Source organism: Protopterus annectens, chromosome 17.part0 (genome assembly GCF_019279795.1).
Source record: "Protopterus annectens isolate FY-2018-M chromosome 17.part0, PAN1.0, whole genome shotgun sequence".
Taxonomy (NCBI): domain Eukaryota; kingdom Metazoa; phylum Chordata; order Ceratodontiformes; family Protopteridae; genus Protopterus; species Protopterus annectens.
Window position 1 is genome coordinate 240,409,098 of NC_056751.1, and position 18,452 is coordinate 240,427,549.

At 38.1% G+C, this 18,452-nt stretch overlaps 1 protein-coding gene across 1 annotated transcript in view; it reads right to left on the reverse strand.

Moving 5' to 3' along the window:
- Window positions 1-18,452, reverse strand: part of DMXL1 (Dmx like 1) — a 2,737,735-nt gene that overhangs the window by 1,842,418 nt on the left and 876,865 nt on the right. Inside the window, exon 11 of the mRNA XM_044059165.1 lies at window positions 13,820-14,504. Coding sequence (XP_043915100.1) covers window positions 13,820-14,504 — 685 coding nt within the window. The remainder of the gene's footprint in view (window positions 1-13,819; window positions 14,505-18,452) is intronic.

Consider the following 18,452-nt stretch of genomic DNA (forward strand, 5'->3'; position numbering starts at 1 on the left):
AAGCAAGACTAGACATTTGTTGAATGTATTAAAGTGGAGGAAGTATTCTTCCCACTTTGTCCTAAACGACTAAAATGACAATAAATAGCTGAAATTAAGTAATAAAGTTTTGTACTCTGTAAGATGTGTACAATAAATGTCTTAAAGTAAACTGCAAGTCAAACTATAAACTAGTTAAGTAGCATAGGCAGAGGTATTTTAAATGCGATATGGGGAGTCAAATAGGTGACTACTGATATTAATATTCAAGGAAGAAAATACTTTTTCTTAACAGTAATGTATTTGGAGTATTTAAAAAACCATGTCTTCCCAGCTGGGAATTCTTGACGTGCTGGCAAACTCCTTGTTTGTGGGCGGGGGGGGGGGGGGAGTAATATCTAAAATTTAAAACAAAAATTCCTACAGTCAGTTGCTTGTTCCATGGGAGCCATCCCTGTCGAGTGATCTAGGAAAAGATCTGCATCAGATACAGGCTTGTGATCCCCTTTTTGTAGTCCAGGTGGTCATCTCTGGGTTCTCAAGGGTGCTGAGCCAATGGTTTCTTGTCTTGCGGTTAAAGAGCAACAATTTTCTGCATACAGTCCCACAAAGCTAGCTATCAAAGTAGAATAAACCAGATTAGAGATGGTTCAGTGCAGTTCACTCCTAATTAAGGATCGTCATACAAGTGCTTTCTGAGGAAAGTACAGGATTACTTCCATATTAATCATGGAAAAAAGTGGGCAATTTTGGGTGTTAGCAATACCCCCTGGATGTAACAATTGTTTGAGAGGGCCTGGGGGAGTGGCTTGGGGACCCAATTAGATGCCCCTAACTTATTAACTATTTTTTTAGTTCAAGAGAATTATTAATCCAAACGCAACTTAAATTTAAAATGTCAAATTGAGAAAATCTTCCAGGAAACTGAAACAAAGCAACACAAGCATGCTGTTAAATAACTTAAGTATTTTGTATGTCCAAGTTATCTCCCTTCACTTTAGAGCTGAGGTAGGTGAAGTTAAGTTAGTAGTGAAACAGTATCCTTTTTCTTCCATGTATGTTGCCAAGTAGTTTTTCTAAATCCTGGGCTTATAACTATTGTCCGGGCTATGCTAAAGCGTAATGTCAATTTTAGCAAGTGCTTTCGCTTTTTAAAAAATAAGCTTCATCAGATTTGCCATTTGGATGTTAGACACTATCTACCCACATTTAGGAAGTCTAGGTTGAAGTTAACCATTTGGTTGTGCAGGCACTGTGCCTCAAATGGTCATGTGGGAAGTTAGAAATTAGATTGATAAACAGGGGTTAGTTTTATTGGCATGGGGACTTTGCGAGTGATGGAGGTTTGCAACCAGATCGAGCAAGTGGAGATGGTGCTTGTAAAAAAGCACCTTCGGTAAAGCCGAAGGCCATCGCATGTAGGGGGACATGGTAGTGAGGGGAGTGACCAGCTAAGGTTAAAAGTCTGGGTTATAGTGCTTAGAGAATATTTGTAATCACTAAATCATGAAACAGTTTATGATACACGTGTGTTTAGGTCTTGTGGTCTCCACTGAAAAGAATCAGGAAGATCAGCCTTATCCAGCATGCTTAATGTTCAGGACCTGACCTGTTGAGCCCGTTTCTGTTGCAAACTAAAAATAATCAGAGATCCAAGATAAAATTCTAATGGGAGTAAGCCTGAGGAAAGATTCCAAATCATTCTCCAGATTCTGCCCGGTAGAAAAGTTCATCCGATCATCCAACATGATTACCTTTAAGGTACAAGAATTTTTATTTTTCTGTTCAGGTTTCTAACAGTTATACTAGCTCATGCTAAACTTACACTAATTAATTTCCAAGTAGTCTCGGTCTGTCTCTATAGACAGTTATAATGCTTATCTAGTGTCAATTTCTGTTTCTGTATCGAAAGTTGTATTTTTTATCTAGTGTCAATTTTTTTTTGTATCAAAAGTTTTATTTTTATCTTTTGTCAATTTTTTGATTCTGTATAGATGATCATATTGTTATATCGTTCAACTATTTGTTTTTCTGAATTGAATGTGGAGCTTTTCTCCCTGGGCCTCCGCTGTAAATGGACATGTCCAGACTATCCTGGTAAACAAATGTAAAATAAATAAATGTTACAGATGTATGTCCTGTGGCACCAAATTAATAGAAATTAGATAAAATACATTCAAATTAACTATAAAATCCAAATAAACATTAAGTTTGTCGGTAAAATAACACTCTGACCAAAAAGGTTCCACTCCAGCTTAAGGAAGTTGAATCATTTACTTTTTATTTTAAACAATAAACCTGGACTTAAAACGATCATATCAGCAAGTACACCAAAGGGGATGGAGTCCAGGGAACAGCTACACTATGATGATATACTGTGTAGATATGTCGTACCTTTTCCTACGTGGAGCATTGAGGTATCATCTAAAAAACTGCTTGTTTGTAAAAAAGCCACATGCTCAGTCTGGTTGTAAATCTCCATCGCACACAAGGTCTCCATGCTAACAAAACTAACCCCCATTTTCCACTCTAACACCTCACTCTCTACATCACCATCCAAGGTATTCTGTGTCTGCTGAACCAAAAGGTTAACTTAACAAGACTTCCTAAATGTGGATAGGCAGGGTCCAACATCCAATCATGTCTGATGTAGCTTATTTTTTTGAAAAGTGAAAGGGCTTGCTAAAATTGACATTATGCTTTATCATAGTCAAGTCAATAGTTATAAGTCCAGGATTTAGAAAGACTACTTAGCAATACATGCAGAAGAAAAGGGTACTATTTCACTACTAACTACTCTTCACATACCCCAGCTCTAAAGTGAAGGGAGATAACTATTAAGTATTTATTTCATAGGTCCAAGTTATTTAACAGCATGCTTGTGTTACTTTATTGTTCCAGTTTCTGGGAAGATATTTTTCAATTTGAAGTTGGATTAATAATTCTGGTGAACTCAAACTGGGAAATGGAGTTTATCTTGCATTACAACTAGTTTTGGTGTCAAAAAAATAGATCACTTACAGGTATATTTAACTGTGTCCTCTAGTCACTCTCCCAAGCCCTCCCAGACAATGGACATCCCCTCCAGGGGGTGCTGCTAACACCCAAAAACACCCACTTTTTTCCATGACATGTACAGAAATAATTGTATACTTATCTCAGAAACCACTCATCTGCCGGGTCTTAATTAACAATGGATTGAACTGCACTGAACCATCTCCAATCTGGTTTATTCTGCTTTGATAGCTAGCTTTATGGGACTGGTCAGAATACTGGCACCCTTTAACAGCAAGATAAGGAACCATTGGCTCAGCACCTTTGAGAACCCAGAGGTGACAACCCAAACTACAAAGAAAGGATGACAAGCATACATCTAATACAGATCATTTCCCAGATCACTTGACAGGGCTGACCCCCATGGTACAAGCAAGTGACCATAGGAATTTTTGTTTTAACTTTCTGGAGTACATACATTAAGATAAAGGCTGGATATAAGAATTAGAATGTTGTAACCTTAGGCTGCTGGAGTAAGTGTAATAATGTGTATTAAGATATAACAATTTCTGTGTTTTTCAGGTGGAAACAGAAAAATGAACTTTATTTATGGTGTAGACAAGGTTTTTTTTTTTCCTCTAAGCAAACAGGTTAGAAAATGGAAAGAATAAAATACAGCAAATTTCTAGTATCCGAAAAGGGCTGTTTCTTGCATTTGTAAAAATACTAGCTGTTTTTTCCCCAGCAATGGGAGATGGTATGGACACTGGCAGAAAATTAATTAGGGAGTGTCTGAAGAATGTGTTTGAAGGTGTTTATAGAGGAAATGGAAAGCAGTTTGGTGAAAATAAATGAATGTCTGACACTGACAAATGAATACTTTTGCAAGCAGCTGCAATCCTAGCAGCCTCTGTGCTTAAATATTAAATACAACATTGCACTATAACATTGCACAATAAAGTGTATTCATTTAAGGGTAGCCAGTGCAGTATTTATTAAGGCTAAACATCAGTTAACTGAGCGCATACAAGTTATTTTTCAAATTTGGGAGGGAAATAGAGATATTGCAAGGACAGATGGTATCTGTAAAGGGGAATCGCTGCTTCTAGCATGTGCTTCTAGTATGATTAAACCTAAAGCCTGTGGATGTAAGGGGAGTTTTCCCAAACAGAGAGCTGTCTGGAGGAGTAACTTCCATTTTTAGAAAGCATACAGGTTTTTTTTGAATGTCTGCTGCGAGTTACAAGGGGTTAGGAAAATTTAAAAATGTATTTATTTTCTTTTTGTTTTTGGAAATGTGGTATAGTTTCCAACACAGATGAGAAGCAGCAACTGCATACAAGATCAGCCTGCCAGACATCTGTGTGTGCATGAAAGTTTCAAGTTGGAAACGTATTCAAAACAAGTGTCACATAGAAAATGTTGAAGTAAAAGCTTCTCATCAGAATGACTGCCTTATCAATTTTATTTATCATGGAATGTTAATGGCATTACAGGTACAGATAAAAAAACAAACACTGAATTATATTTGTGAAGGGTGCAAATAGCAGTTTTATAGAAGACACATTTAGACAGAAATTAGCATGTGAATTTGGAGGAAAAAAAAGGACATTAGAATGGATAATCTGCAAAGTATCAGAGACAAAGGGAAAGGGAAGTAAAACTGATTATACGAAAAACTCCCATACTGACAGAAGGGGAAAAGTTTTATTTTACTGTCTTCTGTTAACTGGGTTAGTCCAACTGGGCCAATGACCTATTTTCAGTGGAGACCTGAAGAGAAAAGTTCCACAAAAAATGCAGTATGTTCACAATACATGAAACATTAACAAGATAGAATAACAGACATACATGCGATACACAAAAGAAAAAAATATATAAAATGGAGAAAATACAGTATAAAAAACAGAGTCCAAAATTTATGTGCACAAGGTCAAAACAATCATTGTTTACATATAAACAAAAAAACACAGAATTACAACTGTTTAAAAGTTGTAAGGTTGAATAGATAGGATAAGAAAAAAATATTTGTAGTGAGGTTGGAATAGAGAAGCATAAATGAGTGCAAAGCAGAAGGAAATAAGACAGAAGCAAGAAGTTAATTTAGGTGGAGAAAGACAGTAAAATTAAAGTACACAACTGACTAGTAGAGTGAGAGAGGTTGTACATTATTTGTTACATTTTCTTAAGAAAAAGAATGGAAAGGACATATTAAGGGAGTATGAGTTAGGTAGGGTAGTGGCAAGAACAGGAAGGTGAATTAGCAAGGTCGTTTTTTAGTTCATTTTTGAAGAGCAAGGTAGATTTGATAGAGGATATATTACTGGGAAGTTTGTTTCAGTTATGGGATATTGGGTATTTATAGTGCAATTTGCCTATTGATTTGTTTGGTTTGTAGGTGTTGAGTAGGAATTGTTCTAAGCTATGGACAGGATGTGTAGGTGTATACAGGGATAGAACAGTGGACTGAGAGAGACAAGTCTGAGGGTTTGTTAATTAGTGTATGGGCCCACTTGTAGCTGAGACAGTTGGAGCAGTTGGGGGAATTCAAGCCAATGTAGCTGTTTAAGAGTGAAGCAGTGGTGAGATTTATAAGGGAGGTAACATGCAAATCTAGCAATCTGGTTGCAGGTTTGTTCAAGTTTGGCTTGGAGGTGGGTAAATATTGGGGATGAGTACAGTAGGTAGGCTTGGGCAAGAGCAGTCTTCAAGGCACTGGATATATACTTTTTGTTTCTGTACAGTAGACCAGGTTTTTCATTTTTTTTTTTTATGCAATGCTGGATGTGAAGGTCGAATTTTACTTGGTTGTCTATTTTAATGCCCAAGAGGTTCGAATGGGAGTCGGCATCAATGATAATGACTAGGGAAGACATACAGAAGGAGGCACTAAGGTTGGACACAGATTTAGGAAGAAAAGGAATTTTTTATTTTTTTTTTATTTTTAGAGTTAAGAATGAGCTGGTTGAAATCAGTGTTCAATGGAGTTGAAAAAGCTTAGTAAGGGTGTGGAGGTCAGTGAAGTTACTAGAGCAGGTAACAAGAGTAGAATCGTCTGCATATGTGCAGCAGGCAGAACATAGCTTGTTTGTAAAAATATTAAAGAATAGAGGCCCTAAGATCGATTCTTGAGGGACTTCTGTTTGGACAGATAGGAAAGGAGAGCAGGAAGTTTGCCATCTAAAAGACTGCAATCTGTTGTTGAGATAGCTACAGAACCAGAGAATAGTGAAGGAGAAGAGGGTGAGACTGGTTAGTTTGGATAGAAGCTTAGTATGTGAGATGATGTCAAATGCCTTGGAAAGGTCCAGAAAAAGACAGGACACCAGTATATTGTTGTCTCTCTTCTCCACGACAGACTGTGTGAAGGACAGATGGGCTGTGGTGGTGCTGTGATGGGGCCTGAAGTCATGTTGAGAGGGGGGTCAACAGGTTTTCTTGAAGTAGGTATTTGAGAAGTTGCCTATGAATGCATTTCTCTAGGAGTTCTGAGAGACAGAAGAGGATGGCTATGGGCCGATAGTTAAGAGGGTTCTGTGGAGTTACCTCCTTTGTGAAGGGGAATAGTAAAGGATTTCCAGATGTCAGGGACAGTGGACTCGTACAGTGGTTTATAAGGACAGACATGGGATATGTAGTAGTGTTAGCTTCAAGTTTGAAAAATTGTGGGGGTAGTTTGTCAAAAGAGGGAGAACATGGTTTAAGTTTCAGTAAGAGGGATTTGTATGTAGGCTGTGGAGATGGGTCCTAGGGAAAAGGCAGTGGGGAGGCAGGTGCTGGGGGTGGTGGGGGATGTTTGGTTTTGGTCGGGGAGTTAGTTTACAGATGGATTCTATGAAGTAAGTGTTAAGTAAAAGTGGCAGTTTCAAGTGGTGTGTTATTGGGGAAAGGGTTTGGAGTGGTAAGCTACCCTGGGTAAAAAATCTTGTTCATGGTGTGCCAAAATTTTTTAGGGTTTGACTGGTGTGTAGATTGGTCTTCCTGACATAATTTTTTCTTGTACTGAATAATGTGTTTTTTTGTGAGGTTTCTTAGTTCTTTGAGTTTAAGGAGAAGAGAGGAGGATTTTGACTAACCATTGCTTCCAAATACTGGCTCTAAGTTTCATTAAGGAGAGAGTGTCTTTGGTGAGCCAGGGAGCGGGATATGTTTTGACTCTAATTTTTCTGACAGGTGCTAGGGTGTTTAGTATGTTAAGGAAATTATTGTTGAACTCAAAAATGGCAAAATAGCATTGTTTAGAGGAAAGTCATACAGGTATGACCACTTAACTAGACAGAGTTGGTTGTTAAAAGTTTCCTCACTAAAGCTAGCCAGATTACAGCATTCTCTATAGAGATGGGTTTTGGTAGAATGGTAAGGCAGCCTTTGAATGAAGGTAGGAAGGCGGTCACTTAAGGAGTCAAGTAAAGTGGTAGGATTTTGGTAGTGATTAGGATTAGATGCTAGTACCCAATTTAGTGTTGAGGACATGTTTTTGTTAATATGGGCTGGGGTAGTGATAAGTTCACTGAAACCATAGAAGTTGATGGTAAGAGTGGGGGAATTTAGTGACAGTTTATTCCAATCAATGTTGACATCACTTATGATGGTCTCTTAGGGCAAGTGTTGGGAGATCCAGGCTAGAATAGATAGTAGAATAGGTATAGTGTTGCCAGGAGGCAATGGGGGCAGTATTAAGGGATGGGTCAGGATTGGGGTTGATGTCTCCATCTAGCAGGAGGATTGAAAGAAGAGGATTAGGTTTAGTGACATAAGTACTGTTTAGAGGTTAACTTATATTTAGGGGTAGAGTGAGTATGACTGTAATGTTTTATTTTGTAAAACTGAGTGTAGGAGGTATTCTAGAGTGAGGGAGAGATTAGAAATGGCAGGGTAATATTGTAAGATGGAGTATTACGTGAAAGAGTGGGAGACGGTCACACATAGCATAGTTTAGTGTGATAAGAAGATATGCATGAAAGGATGAGGAGGAAAGGAGGCTAGGAGAAAGTTGGCTTACGTGATATGATTTGGGTGAGACATGTAGATGAGAGACCATTGATGATAGAAGACAGCTGGAGTACTGTATTAAGGTTGATAGTTGGAAGGGGTAAGAGCAAGACAGAAATTGTTGGAAAGATGAAAACTATAGGGAGATGTGGAACAAGAAGAAAAGAAAGAGGGGTGTGGGAGTGATATGCAAGTGGGTGGAGTGAGTATAATAGCAATGGCAATATAATAGTAGAATTTGAGAGCAAGGAAAAGGGGGATTAGAGTTAAGATAGGGATGGGCTAGTACTGGTTGACTGGAGGTGGTGGAGATCTGGGGTGGAGTGCTGGATTATAGTTTGGCAGGGGTGGGAGGGTTTTTACTGAAGTAAAGGTGCAGTGGGAGGAGCCTGTAGTGTTGAAATGTAGAGGTAATGGGGGCAGGGTAGGGGAGTGGTGTGAACCTGGAGGGCAAACAGAGCGGGATAGACCCAATGACCCAAGTCTGAGCAGCGGAGAGAAAACAATCAGTAAGCTGCTACCATTAAATTACTAAGCATGCTATTATCTTTAAACTGTCTGTGGCCCTTCTCTTCAGTCAGAAATTGCTCATTTTAGATACCTTGGTTTAGGAAAGCACAGACTGAGTATCCGTTCAATGGCTGGGACAGTGAGCAGAGAGAGTTTAAGAAGTGTCCGACACCCTATGGGTAACAGGAAGGTAAGCCTAAATGCAAGCAACAGAGGGGGATAAGATTACAGCATGAAGGTGGTTGGGGAGTAGGAAGGGAGACCCAACTCTGTCCTGGTGACATGAAGAACAACATGAGTTTGTGGTAGCTCTAAGACTTTACACATACATTAAATTGTAGTCTATTGCAGGTAGCTTGACAGGGTCCATAAATATTGGGCTGTTTTGACTGAAGGGAAGGTTGATGGAGTTTTCAGAAGCTAAATGGACAGATAAACCCTCACAGATCTAGCAAACAAATGTGAGAGCACTTTGATAACTAGGGTACAATTGTAGGCTTGTGTGACTTTTACCAGTACTACAAATAGAAATAAGTAGAAGAGCAAAGGCAAGAATAGAGAGAGAGCATCCGAGGTGGGATGGGTAGGTGGTATTAGATGGATATGATTGACTCCCAAAAGAAAAAAAGAGGCATGCAGCAGGTTAGAGAGAGAGACTGAAAGGAGAGTACAGAAAACTGCAAGAAAAGAGCCTACAGAAAGGTTTTAGTATAAAGGGAGAGCAAAATGCCAGACATTAAAGGCATGCAGAGTAGAAAGTGTATGCAGTTACACACTGGAATCTGTTTAAGACTTCTTAACTATATCTCTACAAACAGCAGCGGACACAATGCAAAGTTCACAAAAAGAAAAAAAAAATAGTCACTACTAATATAGCTTCAATAGAGACAGAATACAACTGCAGCAGATACAGAAATGGTGCAATACCTAGCATAACTAACCCGGTCTACTAAGTGGAAAAGCCAACATTTATGGTGAAATATAGCACATGGCACAAACATTAGGTAACAGCAGATCAAACTTCAAAAGGCCAAATGAAATGTTGTATAACCGTATTCTAAAGTACAATGTAAAAAATAACTAAGTAGAGCAGTGCTCCGCAAAGAAATGAGATTCACATTTGAGTAGTAGCCGTGTACAAGTCAATAAAAAAATAGTCCTGCTAAACTAAAACCGATGACCAGCAATACAATAGTATCTCTAAATGGAAGCCACTTCAGAAACACTGCAAAATGGCACAGGAATTAAACAAGGAATACTGTTGTTTATCAGGTGAATATTTCGACAGTAAGTGTATATCATGTAACAATTAGGAAAGCAAAGTGTTGATTACCTTATCTTTGGATACAATTTCAGTCAGTTTATTCCTGTGCATCACCAGACTTTAGACAGAGTAGCTGGTATAGGGGTCGACTGAAAAAGATGGAGTTGAACACCAAAGTGTGCTCTCTTCAATGTTGCAAATGATTATGGGAAGTGGGCCAATACATATCCCTGGCAGCGGCAGCAGATGCAATTTCTCTTCTCAGTTTGTGTAATACTGTCATTTTGAAAGGGATTAATGACCCAAGTCTCACCAATGGAGAGAACAGTCATTAAGCTGCTACCATTAAAATTACTAAGCATGCTATTATTTTTTAAACCGTCTGTGGCACTTCTCTTCAGTCAGAAATTTCTTGGTTTAGTTATGTTGGTTTAGGAATAATGTTAGACTTGTTGTAATAAGTGGTTATTACCAGGGAAGGAGGATTACATTGGCATATGTTTATATTCAACTTAAAGCTACTATTACGGAGCATAAGAAAATTTTGGAAGAAACAATTACCTTTCTGCAGTGATTATTATTTATGGGTGGGGACTGGAACCTGGCTTGCAATAGCGTGGAAATACAAGGAGGATCTAGAGGGGAAAAGCAAAAAAGAGGCAGACTTCTGAAGAAATATATGAGAATATTTGGAAAGGAATATGTGCACCTATTAATAAGGAACGCAATTTGCATACTTCCCGACGTACAATTGGACTAGACTGGATAGATACTATATTTCACATGAGCTTGGGTATTTAATTGAAAGCTTTGATATGTATCCAATAACTATTTTAGATAATGCACTAATAAAGACTAGGAGAAATATACAGGGCAATAAAATAAAAGACACGGTCTCTTTCCAACTTGCTTGTTAAAAAGAGTGAAATTTATGGAATACATAGTGTAAATAATTTACAGTTATTAAGCAAAGTAGAAATTTCTTCAGCAGAGATAATGAGGGAGTGGGATAAAATGAAAATGGAGTTTAAAACTTAGTTCAAATAAAGAGATATGACAAAAATTATTCAGATGTGATGTGAAAGCATTGCAGAAGGAAGACTTCACAGAACAAATAGCAATTATGCAGTGCTAAAGAGAAAATAAGAGAGTACTTGGATAATATGCATGAGTTAAGAAATACTGTTGTTAAGCTCACCATTTGATAACTCCACAAAAACTCCCAAAAACTGTTAGCACAACAATGTAGGCAAGAAAGTAGAAAGGGTTTGTTGCCAAACTTAGTGAGCCTATAACAAGAAAAACAACCAGAGATTTTATAAGCACTACTGCTAGATATTTTGGAAATTCAACCAAGAAAAGATATAAATGGGCATATTTTTGGAAGACTTAACTATACCACTGTTACAGGAAGATGACGCTCGACGATTAGTAGCTAAGTTAGGAAAGGATGAGAAAACAACTGAGATGTATAATCAATCAACAGGAAAGTCACAAGGGATAGATGATATTCCTATGGAAGTTTGGAAGTTAAAAAGGATGAAAAAATAATGATTTGGAAGATTTACTTAGCAATATTTTAAAAGGATGGAAAATGCATCTTTCAGCATCTTGGAAGATATGGTAACTATATTACCCAAGGAGAGTAAATGCTCCTCATACCAAGCATCAGTTAGACCACTTTTAATTTTAAACCATGATTATAAAGTAATTACTTCTACAATAGCTAAGAGAACGGTAAAGGTGCTGCCAAAATTGACAGATATGGATCAATGTGGTTTTGTGCATGGAGGCAAACAGATGACAATGATGATTCAGAGGGAAGCACAGTACAAGAAAACACCACTGCTGCTGGTGAGTCTTGATGCAGAAAATGCATTCAACACAGTTAGCTAAGATTTTAAGAGCAGGAAAATGACAGCATTTCTATTTCCTGACGGAATAAAAGGGTTTATCATCAGGATATATGAAGCTTTATTTGAAAAAAAAAACAGATTACTTAAGAGTCACTGGCACAGAAAATAAATTTGGAGTTTTTATGTACTATCTTGTGGTGGTCTTATCCTGTCTCTTACTACTACTTGGTATAGTAATAAAGAAAAGTTAGCTTTATTTGCAGAAGATATTATCCTGTACTTGATAAATCTAGAAAAGGACATTTTCGGTGTGGAAAATGTTGGAGCCGTTTCAAGTTTTTTCTGCACATAAAATAAAAAAAGGCTATAGTGTTAAAATACATACCAGACAGGAATGGATTCAGTAATACCCACATTAATGGGGGACGTGACAAAATTATTTATTTAGGTGTATGATTTAAAAAGGAGTCTGTTATGGCAAATGAGGATATGAGAGAATAGATGATACAAAATGCAGAAATTGAAAACTCTATTATAGACATGGATAATAAGATACAGGCAGTCAAAATGCTTTTAGTCTTTTTGTGTTACAAACAGGTCAGGCATAATTTTAAAAAGTGAGGAGAAATTGTGGACCAATTAAAATTGAAGGAATTTATTTTGGAGGGGAATATGGCAAGAGTGAACTAGGATAAGTTGCATCTCTCCATATTATAAGGTAGTTTATGATTACCTGATTTTATGGGATCCTGTAGAGCTATGCAGTTATGGCTCATATACATAACACAAGCAGAAGGCTGCAATCAAAGTGGAGATGCATGATGAAGAAATGGGGGGGGTCAAGAAAAAAGGAGATAGCAGAAATATGGATGCTGGCCACCAAACAATATCAGATTTATTAACTAGCAGAAAGTATTCCAAGAACTAAGCCTACATAGGAATGCCGAAAAGAGACTTTACTAATTGGGATGACTGCGAGCACTGACACAGAAAATAACCAAGAGAGAGGGCTGAACTTCTTGGAGAAAATTAGCAAATGAACCTTGATACTGGGAACAAATAACTATGGAGGGAAAGGTAACAGAGTAGGATGAGGCCAAGCAGAAGTTTGGGCTAAAGGTTAAAGACTGCCTTCCATAACTGGGATTGATAATATAGGCAAAGAGACTGGAACAGGGGAGTGCCAAGTGAAAGACTAGTATTGGCTGAGTTTTTAGTCAAGTCTATAACATAAGCCACTTTTAAAAATGGGATTACTGGTAGGGCATACAAATATTAGATGACAAGTAAAAGAACCTATCAAAAGAGGTTAGAAAAGATAGAAGACAGAATGGAAAGGCAACATACAAAGAAACAGTGGAAGACATCTGTATGTTTCACAAGTATGCAACAAAGTTGTGAAGATTTACGACTGCGTGGAATTGTTTGCATATGTATTTTTATACCTAAACAGCCTTCAGAAAAATTTTTTTGAAGTACATAGCAATTGCTGGAATTATGATGGGAAAGAGAAAGAGGTAACCGGGAACATGTTTTGGGAATGTAATGAACTGGCAGATTTTAAAAAATTCATACAAAAGTACTTTGTCTGAAATGTTAGGTGAGCAAATGATTATAACAAAGGAAATTATTATTTATGAGTTAGGATGTAGGAGCTGAATTGCCCAGGCAGAGTAAAGCCTTACTACATTTACTGCCAAAGGCTGCCAAAACAATTAAAAAATGGAAATCAAAATCTTAACTAACATAACTGAACTACTGAATATTGAGAGAACTAGAGGAGATATTTTTAAAAGGAATGAGCAAATTAAATAGAAATAACAGGAATTTGTGAGAAATATATAATGTTCAAAAGGAGGAGTGAAACTCAATGGAAGGCAGGACTGGAGCAATTTATATAATGTTGCAGTTGTTAAAAAAAAGAAACCATGTAAGCATAACATAGGAAAGTAATGAAAAATGTTTACAATGGTTTGTGTTCATTTCTGTGTGTAATCATGTCAATACATGACACAAGCAGAAGGTTGCAATCAAAGTGGAGAGGCATGATGATGAAATTGGGGGGAGGGGGGGCAGAAAAAATGTAAAAATGTGTGAATTCAATAACATTGTTAAAAATGAGTTCCTTGTGTCTCAAAACATAGGCTTCATTGAGTATACTTTCAGCCGTTTGACCAATATAAAAATTGCCAACAGTAATTCAAAAGATTTTCTTTCTACTTACCAAGACAAGAGCTGGGTATTATTGCAGGTAGCCATGCAACATTGGAAAACGCTGAAACATGTAGAGAGTTGATCCTTGCAAGTTCTGATACGCCTCCTGAATAAGATAATGGTCCAACAGGATCAACTCGCCAAAGGATCAGTTCACTGTATATTGCATTTGAATCGCAGAATGGTCCCTCTCCTCCAATTCTGCTTGAATGTATTGGAGCTATGTCATTTACTCGGGAAAGGTCAGAGGTCCTACTGTCAGAGTCAACATCTGGAGTCCTTAAAGCATTATTGTGTGATGTTGTTAACAATAAGGGCAATACCGAATGACAAGCCAAGTCATTGAGATGGAAACGGTGACCACAGTAGCGAGACTTATGTGAAACACTGAGGACAGTGGAGAAAGCTGACTCTTCATCAAAACTGACTGCCCACTGATTCAAGGAGCCATCTGCATGCTTAGAAATCATTAAAACATTTGGAGTAAATATACTCATCTTCAAGCTGTATGATGATCGGCTCTGACCTGAAGAAATCAGCATGGATGTGGAACGGGTCAAGGTTTGAGGTTTCTGCTTGCCTTGTTCAACAGCAAGATCAACGTTTTTGGTACAAGCATATAAAACTATGCTTCTGCAGAGTGAATTGGCATCACCAGTAGGAAACGCTACTGGAATTCTAGAGGCAAATGAAACCTACAGTGAAAAGAACAGCAAACATTAGCAGTGAAGAACACGATTTTTCTTTAAAACACTGGAGTCTATTATTTTAACTAACTAAATATACTTCAGGCCTGGAAGCAGCAAAATGAAATCTTGAGGGGGAAATCACGTTTTAGAAAAAAATATTGGGTTACCACCACAGCTTTTTCAGCAGAATGAACACATTCATGAGTTCTATTTTTCAGGCTACTTGTCACTTTACAGCATCAGTTATAACATTAGGTCCAGGATTTCCATTCACCAAGTCAACTCAGAATGTGTTTGCCCTTCTAGCATTAACACCATGGAGACAAAATGATGTTATCTGCAGTCCTTTTGAAGGATAGCTTCTGATTACCTGTCCATACACAATTTCAAATGGAAGTTTATCACAATCTAGTCTATGCTCTCTAGTTAGAAAAACTAAAAATTTAATTTTGTTAAAGTGAACGTAGCTGTAACAAGATTAATCAAGGTAATATACTCAATTATAAGTATCTTGGGTAAGATCTCCCTCTCTCTCAACTGATTTACTGACTTGACCCATGAAGAGAGTAAACGTATTGTTTGCTAAAAGCGGACATTTATCTGTATGTCTTTCATACGACCCAAGTTTGCTCAACATCTAGGAAGCTAATGGAGATGGTCAGAAAGAGAGAAGAATGACACCGTCATACTTGATTCACCCCTCTATGGGGGTGGGGGAGATGAGGTAGTTATAATGGGTAGCAGTCTAATTCAAAGTTGCCCAGTGAATAATCTGAAGACTCTAAAGTGAACAGGCAAAACCATAAATAACCTTGGCAGGGAAATAGAGGGTTGCATCACTGTGAAAAAGAGAAGCTACTTTGCATAACTTCAACTGCATGTCCACATTCCCAGATGAGGCCAGCATATTAGGAATAGGATTATGGTTTTACTCCACAAGCAGCCCACTTCTTAAAAACAGCTGTTCACAGTATGATGGTCCCCTTAAGGTCTGCTCCCCTTCCCAACTGCTAAGCATTCAAGGCACAAAGTGTGGTACCATATGGAGAGATGGTAAGACATGCTCCATGGAGGAATATATCCAGGATGTGCCCCCACAACGTGACATTCCAGGGAAGGACTTGGCAACAAGGCATGACAAGAGGTCTGAAGTCAGCAGTGGCTGACCCCAAATACAAATTCACAAGCACTCTCTACTCTCTCCCTTAAAACACAGGCAAGAATAAAGGGCATTTTGCTCTTTTTGCACCACCCACAAGAAGAGTGGGAAGTAAACAGTGTAAGATAATGAGATGCAAATAAAGTACACAACCAAACAGCTTGAATTCAAAACCATGAAGGCTACACAGTGTCAATGCTGTGAAAGGATGCCCTACAAAAACATCTCAAATACTCAACTAATGTGATGGACTGCAGTGACTACCAAAGTAATGTTCTTTATATAAAATACTTCTTCCTGGATATCCTGTATATATAAATCTACAGCATCTAGCAGTAAGTGATGGTGAAACAAAAAGTAATTCAAGAATAGTTAAGATTTTTAATTGTCCTTACCTACATGAAAGATCTACAACTGAATAAATGCAATTAAGCTTATTAACTAAACAGCATCAAAAATATATTTACTACTTAAAACAGCTATAGTCCAGTCTGCAATAGTTCACAGCAAGCAGTCAAGACCAAACCAAAAGTGATATAGAGAACGGCACACAAAAAAAAAAATCTAAAGGCAAATGAAAAATAATTCATCATGGTTGTTGCTCTTAAAGCTTTCCAACTGAAAGACAGTCTATGAATACATTTAAAATTAATGGTAAACAGAAAAACAGTTTAAATGTTTACATTACAGAATTCTGTTCAGCTTTCCTTTTCAATCCCATCATTTTTTTTTATCTGCACCCATGCTGCTTGAAAAAAGTACAACAGTTTACAAGACAAATTCAACATTTTCAAGTAGCATGAGAAAAGCATTAATGCCAAACTAACTTCTACCTGAAACCGTTTAAATGCTTTCATTAAAGCATGAACTGCATAATGCATTTAAGATAAATTAATCAAATCTGACATAGCCTTTAAAGAAAGGCTACATTTTAACTACCATTCTGATCACTTGATTAGGATTACAGGGACAGAGCTAGCCAAGACTTTTCTCAAACATGAGACTGGTATTATTTCAGTGATAAAAAATGAGAATTACCTGCTACTGTACATATAAACAAAACATCTGAGGACCAGAAAACAGCTTCCACAAGCCCAAACATGGAGCAAAATGAAGCTACAGCAACTGGTTCCAATTATTTCTGATATGTCGATGACTCTATACTTCTGACAGCATGTTGTGTATGCATAAGTATACACATATGATTAAGAATCAACAGAATACAAGATAGTCATCAAGAATGTTTACTTAATTGCCCAAGTCACCTGATACACAGATATCCATATTTATAGACATGTGAAATTGTAAGTACTAGGCTAACTACCCTTGTGGGTCATTTTAAGCCCAAATACAACCACAGACATGAGAAGGATAAGACACACAGTCCCCACCAAAAGCAGTTTAAGAACCATGAGTATGGTCCTCTTCACTGAAGTTTGAGTCACGTAAAAAGACCAGCGAGACCATCCTTTTCGCTCGGCTGTGAGTTGCGATGTACCCTACATTCTAGGTTAGGCATAAAGGACAGAAGAGGGCATTAATCTTCTTCAAGTCTATCGCATTCCCCTACAAATCATATGCAAAAGGCATATCCCTGGAGCATACATCTGTTTCACAGAAAAACAGGCCCAAGTTCTAATGCTTAAAGGCTTGCATAAGAGCAGAAATTACTGAATGACCTGGTACACAAAAATAGAAGGAATCCCTGATGGGAAGGGCCTTTTCTCCCTGGACCTGTATGGCCAGCCAAAAGCAGGCAACTAGAAACCAACATTTGACAAAGACCCAACAACCACCTCTGGTGAAGCCTGGCAGGATGCAGTAAAAGCTTGGCATAGCAAGCTTACTAATAGGTGGACTCCACACAGCCAGAATCCTCAGGTCTCTAAGTCTTTGCACATTCAGCCTATTTCTCTGTAAACTAACTTCCTAGGCTTTTAATTTTTCTTAAGGTACTTCAGTTTGCATTTTTTTTTGTATCTCCAACAGGAAAAGTCAGCCCAGCTATGGACAAAGGCACTGGTATCCCCTGGTTCAAAATGAGGAGATTCTACTTGCTTCAGGAAAGCTTAGATTTTTTGTCCTATTTTTATATGCACTTCTGGCATATCAACTACAGGCTACGTGCCTTTTTCGATTTAGTCTTAGGCACATTTTTTCCCTTGACAATAACATAGGAGTTAGCTCAAGGACAGCTCCTTCATATCAGTTGTTGCTTGAGGCAAGTATGAAGGTTGTTTCATATTTACTGTCCTCAGACCATCAGCTTTCCCTGCAGCTTACTGACTACAACAGCAGCTCACTCCCTTACGACTCCCTGACCATCCTGCATAACATACCAAGGGACCACAGCAGACAGTCTACATCATTACTAAATCTACCCTGCAGCCTTCCTGGCTCTATGGCACAAAGGAATAAAGCCCTGACTGCTTCCAAGACACAATGAAATTGATTAGAGATGGAGGAAGCTGAGATAGCTGGGGTGGGGCAGACAAGAGAAGTGTCTATAAGGGAGGGTTGCTGCGGTTCCTCACATGGTGTTGCACCGTCTCTCTGGGGGAGTGTTGTAGACTACTTCCTGAGAGCAGGTTATTGGGGGAGACATGAGTGGGTCTGCCCAAGTCAATATGCTAGCCCTTGTGGAGGCATGTCATGTAGACAGAGATGCAGAAGCCAGTCACCATCAGGGGGTGGAGTTAGGCTACATAACCAAAAATCTCCTAATGAATGCCAGGAGAGTGGTTCCATGACTGTCCCTCTCCTCATAAGGAATGAATCAGCCAAGAGATTGTAGA